At 35.4% G+C, this 12,022-nt stretch overlaps 1 protein-coding gene across 9 annotated transcripts in view; it reads left to right on the top strand.

The window, feature by feature from the left end:
- The window catches only part of CEP170 (centrosomal protein 170), a 119,874-nt gene that overhangs the window by 82,964 nt on the left and 24,888 nt on the right, over window positions 1-12,022 (top strand). For all 9 annotated transcript variants that reach the window (XM_015591273.2, XM_015591274.2, XM_006914255.3 and 6 more), the window contains 2 exons: window positions 1,851-1,977; window positions 3,875-5,704. In XM_015591273.2, the coding sequence (XP_015446759.1) occupies window positions 1,851-1,977; window positions 3,875-5,704 (1,957 nt within the window). The remainder of the gene's footprint in view (window positions 1-1,850; window positions 1,978-3,874; window positions 5,705-12,022) is intronic.

Genomic DNA, 12,022 nt, shown 5'->3' with positions numbered 1-12,022 from the left:
ATTATAATTTTATATTTTAATTATAATTTATTTTTAAGTAATTATATATTTTATTTTTAATTATACTTTTATTTTACAATGTTTTAATTATAATTTATTCAGATAATAAGAACTAGCATTCAGTGGAAGCTTTCTGTGTACTATTTTACCAAGAAGGAAACTCAAGTATATAGTAATTAACTTGGCCAAGGTCTTAAAACTAGTTCCTTGTGGAGCCAGAATTTGAACCTTAAGCAGCCTTGATGTCTTAACGCATTCTCTTACTCAGGCTATACTGCTTCTCAAAATGAGTTAATTTAAAATATACAAATGATAAACAAATATAAAATATAAATAAAATCTTAAGGTATAAGTAAAACAAAATATGAATAAAGTGTTATATTTATATGAACTGTAAATAAAACATTTTTTATAGACAGATAAATATACCTATATGTTAAAATTTTCCCTTTATGGTCAGCCAGTTCTTGGAAAATGTCAAAGCAGTTACTGTTGTTTAGTATCCTTTTTTCCCCCTTGATCTTAGAGAATTTGTGCTTAATTTGCTTATGGAAAACAAGTGATATTTATTTGAGGCAATGTTTTGATATTCTTATTAATCTAGGAAGGATTCTGGTGAATGTGAACTTAAACAGACTCCCTCTTCTCTCTTTCCCCTCAACCCATATCAAGTAAAATTTGTATATAGCCCCAGTATGTATGTGCCTTTGAAGAAGTCACCTAAACAGGCCATTAGAACAGTTTCACAGAATGGTTCTACATAAGTGTGTGCCAGTGAAACCCACTCTGTTGTGGGCATTCCTAGCGTGGTATAAATGGCTGTGGTACCTCCTTCAGTACTCAGAACTGTGGGCACAAAATCTTGAAAGGAAATCCAAGGATTCAGCAGGCTTGGTATCCTTAGGCTTCACTGTATGTATGGCATTCTATATACTTACTATTTTAACCTATTATTCTTGAAATCATATAATATATAGTCTGTATGAAATATTTACTTCATCAGTTTTTAGCCTGACATCATTAAATACAGTAAATCTGACACTTGTAATAAAATGTTGTCATTCTAGTTTCACTATTAAGCCTTGGCTTAGATTTTTAGTGAGGAAATCATTTTTTTCTCTACTCCCTAGCTTTTCCATTTTAACTGCCTAGATGGCCTGGTCGTAAGGATTACCATTATATGTCTGTCCTTAAGTCTGCGGAACCATATCATGAAATAAATTCCACTTCACCCTTGACTGTGAAGGTTTAAAGGGCACTCGCCGTAAGAACAGATCTAGACATGGGCTGGTCCAGGTTCAGACTGATTGCAGAAAAGTTTTTAAAGGTTGTGATTTCTACCTCTTTCCGAAAATATTTAAGTGTTATGGAAAGATGTGTAAAGCTTTCCGGCTTGTTTTTGAAATCCCTGAAGACATGACCTGGCAGCTGTAATGCTCCTTGCGACTCTGGCACTATCTGGTTCCTAGAAACATGGGGAGGTGGGAGGACAGCCCCGTGGACCGGAGTAGAACCCTCTCTGCTGCTGTGACTACGAGGACGCGGTGGTGCACCTGAGTCTCCCCAGCGGAGTAAATTTTAAGCTCCAAGAGTTTATTTTAGTACCATTGTTAGTCATTAGTAAGTTGAGAACATTATACTACATTCACAGTAATAATAAAATTTTGTAGTTAATAGGAGTACCTAGAGAATCTTCATTTGATATGAGGAAATTTAATAAATGATAAAATAGCAATGAGAGCTTTAAATACTGCTTTGTATGACGGGTTAATGTGACTAAGTGGAATTCTGTTTTCACAGGAATCAGGTTTGCCCACACTATATTATTTTATCTTATTTTTCTCCTTTAGGAAGGCACATCTTCATCTGGAAGCAAGCGTTGGGTCTCACAATGGGCTAGTTTGGCTGCTAATCATACAAGGCATGATCAAGAAGACAGGATAATGGAATTGTCTGTACCTGTTTCTTTAGAGAATGGTATTTTCTCTCGTGTGTGTGTCTGTGTGAATCATACATCAGTCTTTAAAAGGCAAATTAAATCTTTACTGAGAGCTACTCATTAATTAATAATTATTTATTAATTATTAATAGTTATTAATAATTTACTGATAAGTAAATTAAACCTAAAACTTTTTATTACCTTTAAATTATATTTTTGTGAACTTATAGTTTCTTTAAAAAATAAAATTATATGCCTCTAATGATATTATTAGATTCAGTTAATTATGTTGTTAATTAAAAATAAAACCCTCAAGGAGAACTTTTATGTGGCATTTTATCTGTATTCTTAACTTTGTTATCATTAGAAATAGAAATGGAAATTTAGTTTGTCTCTGGCTTATGGCACCCCAAAAATCTGGCTTTGGAATTTTGTAAACATTAGTCAGCGATTATTTGAGCAAGTTACATGACAGTATACTAGAAAAGTTATATAATTTATTAACCAGAAATTATAGGAGTAATTGATAGTATTACCAGAAATCTTTGGAAAGACAGAGTGATTTGCAGATTGGTTCACAGAAACTTGGGAAACAGAAATCAGGTAGAGGAGCTAGGTACATTTAGAAAAGAATCCACTCTAAAATTATTAACTGTTATCTGTGGAAAGATAACAGTTATTATTTCTTGTCTTAAGAAATAATAGATTGCTTGGCCTTCATTATCTCATTCCTTGTTCTCAGTGAGTTTTTTTAGATAAGCTGATAAATCTACTTAAATCTAAAGTGTTCTTGTGAAACGTTCATTGAGTGTGAGTTAAGAGCAGGACAGCGTGAGAGATGCTGGGAAAATACAAAAAGAAAAATAGCTATTACATTTTAGATGCTTCAAGTCGCGCTAAGGAGATAAGACATGCAGAATAAGATAACATGTGGCTGATTGCTAAATTAAAGTTAAATCAGTAATTTTAGGTATTTTCTTGCATCAGAATCATTGTATCGCTATGACACATGCTAAACTTTTAGCGTAAAGGAAAAGAGAACCTACAGAGCTATATGTAGCATCTTTTTCCCACTTGTCTTCAAAAGAGTAGAAGTCTTTATATGTTAATTTATATTTCTCTGAAAAGATATATTCCTTTGTTTTAGAAACATGTTCTATTTATTCCGGAAAATCCTCAAGTATTCCTAAATTCTCCCCCATGGAAATATGAAAGTACTTTCTCACTGGCTTCTACTTATTAAAGAGAAAGTGATCCTGTATTTCTGTATGAGGCATTAATATACTAGACAACGATAATTGAAAATTCCTCTTTAAAATTATGACAGGTCTTGTCACTTTTTTTCATACTTATAATTTTAAAAATATTGTAATCAGCTCCGAATTTGATTTTTAGAAAACCTTGTTAAAGTCCTGTAGTTTCTGTTTTACTTAGGAAATCCAGCTTGTCATTCTTTCAGGTAGATAATAATGCTTATTAAAAACTAAGTATATTCTTCTTCTTTACTATATAATTGAAAGTATAGCAAATAAACTGTTTATTAGGTATTCTCTGTGTGATTCTATAATAACACTAGTTAGAGTCTGTTGTCTTGAGCAAAACTTAGAGGATAGGATAATTTGCAAAAGCAAGACTGAACACAGTGAACTTCCTTGCCACAGAACACATCAAAAGTAAAAGAGAGCAGCAGATAACCTAAGTTTTCATCCCACACTGTTTGCTCTCCTGACTCCCCTATCGGTAATCTGCCCATTTGTGCACTTGGCATTTTACTTGCTTGTCAAGTTACTCTGTCACAATGCTGGCTTATTTATTCAAAGCTTTATTTTATACTTAAGCCATTTCTTCACTTACACTTCAAAATCTAATGTAATATGATGTACTTTTCATTTTTATTTTTTGCCCTAATTCCTTTTTTGTGGTTTTACTTTCTAGATGCAGATATCAGCGAATCTGGCATTTCGGTGAGAAGCAGTAGCTCAGCAACTTCCGTGGCTGGTCAGGGAGAACGACGGAGACGGGCCCTTCCCCAGCTTCCAAATGAAGAGAAGGCTCTCGAGAGCTCCAGAGCAAAGGTTATGGCACAGAGGTCAGAGATAGGAGAAAAACAAGACACAGAACTTCAGGAGAAAGAAGCACCAACACAGGTATACCAGAAAGATAAACAAGATGCCGACAGAGCTCTGAGTAAAATGAACAGGGCAGTAAATGGGGAGACACTTAAAACTGGGGGAGAGACTAAGACCCCGTTGCACTTAGGCAGCTCCCCTTCTGGAAAGGAGAAAACTGAAACTGAGAAGGAAACGTCTTTGGTAAAGCAGACGTTAGCTAAAATTCAGCAACAAGAATCGAAGGAACAAGCACAGTGGACACCTAGTAAACTATCTTCCAAAAACGTTTCAGGTCAGATAGAGAGATGTAGGGAGGAATCTTTGAAACAAGAGTCGCAGCCTCAAGAAAAAATTCCAGGACATTCTGCAAGCAAAGGAGAAAGGGTTATACAAAATGAAGGCAAGCGGAGAAAAGCTGAGGAAATTCTGAAAAGTCACACTTCAAAGGGAGGAGACAAGAAGGAATCCTCCAAGTCATTAGTGCGACAAGGAAGCTTCACTATAGAAAAACCCAGCCCGAACATCCCCATAGAACTTATTCCCCACATAAACAAACAGCCCTCATCCACACCCCCTTCCTTAGCGCTCACGTCTGCCAGTAGATTGAGAGAAAGAAGTGACTCCATGGATACTGATTCTAGTATGGACACTACCCTTATTTTGAAAGACACAGAAGCAGTGATGGCTTTTCTAGAAGCCAAACTGCGTGAAGATAATAAAACTGATGAAGGCCCAGAAACTCCCAGTTACAACAGAGACAACTCTATTTCACCGGAATCTGATGTGGACACAGCGAGTACCATCAGTCTGGTTACGGGGGAGACCGAAAGAAAGTCAACCCAGAAGCGAAAGAGTTTCACTAGTCTCTATAAAGATAGGTGCTCCACAGGGTCTCCTTCCAAGGATGTTACAAAGCCGTCAGCTGGCGCTAGGGAGAAAACAGAAAAGAAAACAAAAAGTCGTTCCTCAGATGTCGCTTCCAGAGCAGACGGTCGTAAATTCGTACAGTCCAGTGGAAGGATGAGACAGCCTTCGGTGGATTTAACAGACGACGACCAAACCTCTAGTGTCCCCCATTCTGCTATCTCTGACATCATGTCATCCGATCAGGAGACTTACTCTTGTAAGCCTCATGGAAGGACTCCACTTACCTCAACTGATGAGCATGCGCATTCTAAACTGGAAGGGAGTAAAGCGACGAAGTCTAAGTCTTCTCCCATGGCGCCTGGCTCAGCCAGCAAGTCGACCACTCTTCCTCGGCCACGGCCTACGAGGACTTCCCTCCTGCGTCGAGCACGACTGGGTGAGGCTTCAGACAGTGAACTTGCTGATGCTGACAAAGCATCTGTTGCTTCTGAAGTGTCCACAACAAGTTCAACGTCAAAACCTCCCACAGGAAGGCGTAACATCTCTAGGATTGATTTGTTGGCTCAGCCTCGCAGAACAAGGCTTGGTTCTTTATCAGCTCGCAGTGACTCTGAAGCAACAATCTCTAGAAGTAGTGCCTCTTCACGGACAGCAGAAGCCATCATCAGAAGCGGAGCCAGATTAGTACCTTCAGATAAATTTTCTCCTAGAATTAGAGCTAACAGTATCTCTCGACTCTCAGACTCCAAGGTCAAAAGTATGGCCTCAACGCATGGCTCTCCTTCAGGTAAATTAGATCCAGAGTTTTTATGATATTAGCATATTTATTTTATATTTTGGGACTCCTTTTTTAAAAAATAGGAATATTCCTAAAATAGACAACAGGAAGGTTATTGTATAGAGGGTTTTATCCCTATAAAAATCATCTTATTTATCTTAGTAAATAGACAATTCAGAAATTATATACACTTCTAATTAATGTCCTGGAGCAAATTAGTGTTTTCAAAATTAGAGGTACATTGAACTGATTTAGGGGTTTTAATTGTCTAGTTGGTGAGATATCTGGATTTGTATGTCAGAATTAGATTAGGAATTATCTGGTTTAAATAATAGGAATTAACATTGTGCTTATGAAAGCAGGTGTTTACCTTTTAAATCTCACCTAATCCAAAGCCTTTATGAACCTGAAGAAAAGCAGTGTCTATACCCTTTATTACTCTTTTCAGAGCTAAATGAAATAATATTTTACCCTTTTTACTCTTGATTAACCCTATTTATTTTGAAATGTCTCAGATACCTAACTTATACTTTTAATAGTTAAATCTGTTTATGGTTGTGGCAGGTGAAACTAATTCTTAATTTATTTCAGTGGAAGAAGATGGATTCGTGAGATAATCACTCACTTACGGGTCAAACTGGGCTGTAGAAATTTAACTGGTTTTGAGCATCATCTCATTAAAGCACTGTTATATTATTAACTATAGTAATTAGCTGTCATTGAATGTAATCTTTACCAAAGCTACTTATTCCTCACCAGGATTTAATTGCTTCTGGCATATCTGTCTGTTTTTACACTTCTTATTCAGAGCTGAAGCCAGTGAGGATACATGGGTGACCAAGGAGTACTGAGACAGATATCTGTGTGTGTCCTGTAAACACGGTCTCATTACTTCATAATCAGCCTCCTGTGTGGGTGTGGCTGGACAGGCCAGTGGCCGGGAGGGGGGCCAGCTGTGAGGAGACTTGAGGATTTGTTAGTCCTCACTCAGCAAGCATCTCAATGAGCCCTAAGTCCTGAGTTGAGAGTGAGGGAAAAGTTGGTATGCAAGCTCGTCTTTCTGTATTTACATCTACCATGATAATAGCCTGCAAGACTGAAAACTAACAGTACTTTGCATTTTTGGGGGGAGGGAGGTGTTTTTACTTTTTACTCCTCCTCTATTCCCTTCACTGCCACTTTCCTCCACTCCGTGCACATTGCCATCTCTGTCCTGGTTAGTGGGCATGATGGTGATGGTCATAGTGTGCACAGGCAGAAGATAGATGACATAGAATCATGTTTCCGAAAAGAATAGATGGTATTTTCCTTATTACCCCCTTCCTTGTTTCTACACTTCAAGCTTTGGTTGGTGGTTCACAGATTTATCGCCAAATATTTTTAAACTACTGTCTTTTGGTTTCTGTGTACTCAGTGTCATTCTTTTGTTCCGTATGGCTCTACCTCTTCAATTCACATTTCCTTTGTGCTGCATTCTGTGGTGTGTATTCCGATGACATGTCTCCTGTCACATTGCTCGTTCTGTCACCTCATCTTTAAGTACATAAAAATGTATAAGTCTCTTCCTGTTTTAACCTGGGCCGTAGCATCAGTTGTATGTTACTAAGTTGCATGGAACAACTCTTCCTTCTGCTCTGGTTCCCTAACTCTTAACACGTGAGTGACCCAGCATTGTGACTCAGTGCTTAACAAACCAAATGTGATTACTTCAGAAAGTCTAAGAAACAGCTGTAAGATGCCATATTACATAGACGTTTTTAAAGATAAGTTTCATTTTTTGCTTCTTTGAATACAGAACTTCATAAACATGCAGTTTTCTATGTCTAAAAAGTACCTTGAATTGCTTAATGAAATTCTCTAAGGCAAACTGAGATATGTGATTTTAGCCTTCTTCATACTTAATTGCAATATACTAAATAATTAAAATCATGGAATTTAACAGCTGGAAGGGTTATTCAGTTTAGGGAGCTAAGGCCAAGAGATGAAATAACCTGCCATGGTCGCATAGCAATGGCAGAGACAGGATGAGGATCCAAGGCTTTGAAGTTTTAGCCCGTTTCTTTTTCTAGTCTAGCTCTGAGAAACGGGCTTTATCCACTTGTATGCAGGCTATGAGAGGACGGCCAGACTCTACTGGATTATCATCAGTAGTACATACAAGGTCAATATGCAATATAAAGATTTTGGTACTATTCACTATCATCTTTGTAATTCTCATGTTTTACCAAGTTTATGTTCTCTGTTCCTCCTTATGAGCTTAAAGCCATTGTGACTCAGGATTGTGTATTCCGATTGTCTCAAGATGCCCATTCACAGCACATATCTTATCTAGAAAGACAGCGGTCAGGCTCTTTCAGTCAGTGGGAACATTAAAATAGTTACATGGGGTAGGTAGTAAAAAAATAAACATACTTTTTGATTTTGCAAATTGAGATACCTTTGATATTATGATATTTCTACTTAAGGTAATTATACCTTGAATGGAAAAAGAAAATAAAATTCTTAGCTTTCGAAATATGACTTAATATGAAATCATACTGATCAGTGTTGCTATGCACACTGTAAACTTTAAAGATGTTGGAAATATCTGAACCTAGAGCCTGTAATACTGTCCAAATTGGCACATGTAAAAAAAAAATGGATAATATTTCAAATTTCATATTTTAGGCTATGCCTAAAAAAGTTCTTCAGAGAAATGTATATGATAAAAATAGAAAAAATGGAAATCTCTACTTTAGCAAATTTAAAGTTTAATGTGTCTTCAGTTTAATGTACTTTCCTTTTAGGTGAACTAGTTTTTCCCCCAAAATTCCTTCAGTAAGATCCTTTAATATCAAGTTATATTGAAATATCTAGATCCATTTTAATAGGAAATATTTTAAACTAAGTACCCCGAATTATCCAAACAGAGCAACTGGTTTTCCTTATGTTTTAAGCACATATTCTAGAAAATAAAAACATGTTGACGTCCTTAAGATTTTTTTAGACTGTTTGCTTTCCCTTTTTATTTCTAGTCCTCAGTCAAAATTTATCGGTAGTAGGAATTAAATGTTGGGCGTGCATGGCTTGAGTTATTTCTTTTTCCAGGTCAAAGGCCACTATAGAGCACTATCGAGGATTTTTTTTCCACAAATCATCTTATTGCTACTTGTTCATAAGTAGACACATAAAATGTATTTGTGATTTAATTTCCTATAAAAATATTGTTATATAAAGTATGAAGATGCAGTGTTTGTTGTCTGAAATGCTTTTGTTACATCTGTAAGAGTGGATGTGTTTTAAAGCCAAGAAGTTTTGATAACAGTAAAAGAAATCAGAGCATTCACAGATAAATGATCCTAATAACTTTTTACCTTTTGTAATTCTTTAGACATCATGGTATATTTTTATAGTGAATATAGTTTATTCCACAAGAGGAAGTATTGAATAATTTTATAACTAAAATAAGTTTATAATCAATGTAACAAATAATTTCCAGGTTAGCTACAAAAGTAATTAAGTCCATCTTAGAACTTCTTCTCATTATATGTTATCTACCAACTAAGAAACTTCTTAGAGATGGTCATTTCAAATACCTTCAATACATATTTTTAATTTAATGATTTATCTGTAATGTCTTAGTAGTGCCAATATATCGAATAAGCCTAAAGATATAAAATTAAATTTTATTCTGTAAAATTAAATTTTATTCTGTAAATGATTTCACCTAAGCAGAATAAAATTCAAGAAGTAGTAGTAACATTTTTCTTCAACACATGTAGAAATCAGAAAATCTGTCATTCTATGAGAAATTGAGGATGTCTATTTTTTTAATTAGTCTAACTGGGAATGTAAAAAAAAGATTTTCTAGCATTTACTTTTAAAACAATTAGAATAGCAAGGAATGAGTTTTGAACTCTGGCTTAAACGTTGAGTTAAACAAGGCATGACCTCTCTGGGCCTGTTTCTTTTCTATAAATTGAAGAATTTAGACTAATATCTGAGGTCACTCTATTCTAAAATTCTGTGAAATAAGCAAGCATTGGGGAAAGGTAAAAACATTCTAAATGAGGTTTCTTCTGCAGTAACTGGCAGGTTATAGATTTTTTTTTTTTTTTTTATAGCTAATTATATAGCTGCTACAGTTTGGAAGCAAAGATTAAGAAAGCAAAAGGTGTTGAAAGAAATTCTTTGAGAAATACCAAGTTCTTATCACGAGGTCCTAGCATTAAACTCCTTTCTCAGACCCCTTTTCACCCACAGTCATTTCACTCCATTTTTAACTCCTCTTTGCTGTTCCATAAGCTAAGTGATGTCCAGAGGTAGCTTGAGCTTTGCTTCATAGTACACTGTGTAGGATGTTTTCCGTAGGTAAAGATAACCCTTCATTATGTGAAGATTAATCATATCTTCATCCTTTATTTTGCCCTCAATTTTAAGAGAACAAACTTAGAAATATTTCCTTTCAGTTTTTAAAATATGCTTTATTCTTTTGGTTGCTTTTCTTTTTAAAGGTATTATTAGAAGCTTCAGTATTCTTACTGGCTTCTTAGGTAGACCTGTAAAAATAGGTGGAAAGTTTACGAATTTCTTTTGAAAAGAAAATTTTTCTTTTATTTATTTCTCTAAAATTGCTCTGCAGTTTTCTGATCTTAAGACTCAGACTCTTAAAAGTTAATTCTGTCGTGGCTCCACTTATCTGTTGTCAGCTGACAGTTAACGTCAGTAGCGTTTGGTTCTCAGTTTCTCATTCTGCTTTCGGGTTCTCTGCCACTCACGAACCCACCGCGTCAGCAGCTACTGATGCCACTCTTTCTAAATCACCTCTAAGTGACCTGCCTTGGTTCCGTCGTACCTGCTTATGGTTTCATGTCTTTTGCAGTTCATTAAAACTCTTTGTTATCGGTATATTGTTTTCTCTCCAAACAATTTTCAGTAGTAGGTGTGGTTACCACAGTTTCCAAATCAAAAATCAGGAAATTTAACCTAATGATCTTTTTTTATTTATGAATTTCCTTTTGTGAATAATATTTAAAGGTACCAAAATAAACATTTAGCATTAGATAAAATGCCTTTATTGAAAAGTACAAATTGGTTTTGCCATAATTTGTGATTTGGTTTGTCATTTTTAATTAGTTTGCTATATTTCTAAATTTTTTTCTAAAACCTCTCTGCTCTTGTTCCTAAACTTTTCCTACAGTGATTTTAAGTCTAAAGGTCAGTTCAATTAATGGGAGTTTTCAGAGGTCTAGAAATGAGTAAATTTCCACGATGAGAAAAATGTCATTTATGTTCAGATGTTATAATGTTAAAATCAAAAATTATATTCAATCTCCCCTTTTCAAAAACTCTGTAATTAGTTACCTACGGTTCTGTATATGCATTTACGGAAAGCCATGAAGTTCCTGCATAACTTCATTCTCATATGAACCCATGAATCTAGTTCCAAGTTCTAGGAGCTCAAAAAGGAGTGCGAATCAGGACAAATAGATAGACTCTGATTTATGGCATATTCTGATTACTGATAAACAGATTTCTCTGTTTTATATGAGAGCCAGCTCAGATACCAATTTTATCCAAAAATGTAGTCTGGGGAGGAAAAGACAGGAAATGTATAAAATTCTGGGAAAGTAGGATGAAGGAATTCTAGACTTCACCAGCCACTGCAGCCTAGGGTCAGTTTCTGTTTTTAAAGAGAGACAGAGTAAGAAAATAACTCTACTAATATAAAGAGCAATTACTAAGGTTTTGTTACTTTAACCACCAAAAAGATCCCATGCGTTTTATTAGGATTGTCCTAATTCAAGAAAATGAAATGGTCAGTATCCAGGAATTAATTCACTTATTCAAATATACTAAACATTCGCTAACTAGACACTCTGCTAAGTGCTGGCCGTGCATTAGTGGATTAAACAGGCATGGTTCCATCCCTCGTGGCGTTTACCATAAATTAACCGTTATCTCCCTGTTTTTTAACCTCGATTTATGCTTCACAAATAATTTGTATGTTTGGTTCTTACATTAGCAGTAGTAAAGTGTCTGCATTAATTTGTCTCCTGATTTTTCAAATGTGTCAACGATACCATTTTTTAAATGTCTTTACTAACCTTAAATAAGAAAGTGATTGCCACTTTCTTTAATGTGACTATTCACAGTATCTCTTGTGTTTTAAGTGTCAACGGTTGTGAGAATGGCTTGCAGAGCTTTGCTCCTTGTGGGTTTTCTGCCATTGTCTATTTGCACCATATGCTTTCAGTGTCAAAGCAGCAGAGTTGTACTAAAGATGCTTTGTTGTGTTTTTACCATGTAAAAAGATTTTTTCCAATCATAGCATAACAGGATGTTGAA

Source organism: Pteropus alecto, unplaced genomic scaffold (genome assembly GCF_000325575.1).
Source record: "Pteropus alecto unplaced genomic scaffold, ASM32557v1 scaffold115, whole genome shotgun sequence".
Taxonomy (NCBI): Eukaryota; Metazoa; Chordata; class Mammalia; order Chiroptera; family Pteropodidae; genus Pteropus; species Pteropus alecto.
Note: the sequence above shows the minus strand (reverse complement) of the source record. Positions and strands in the feature narration are given on the sequence as shown.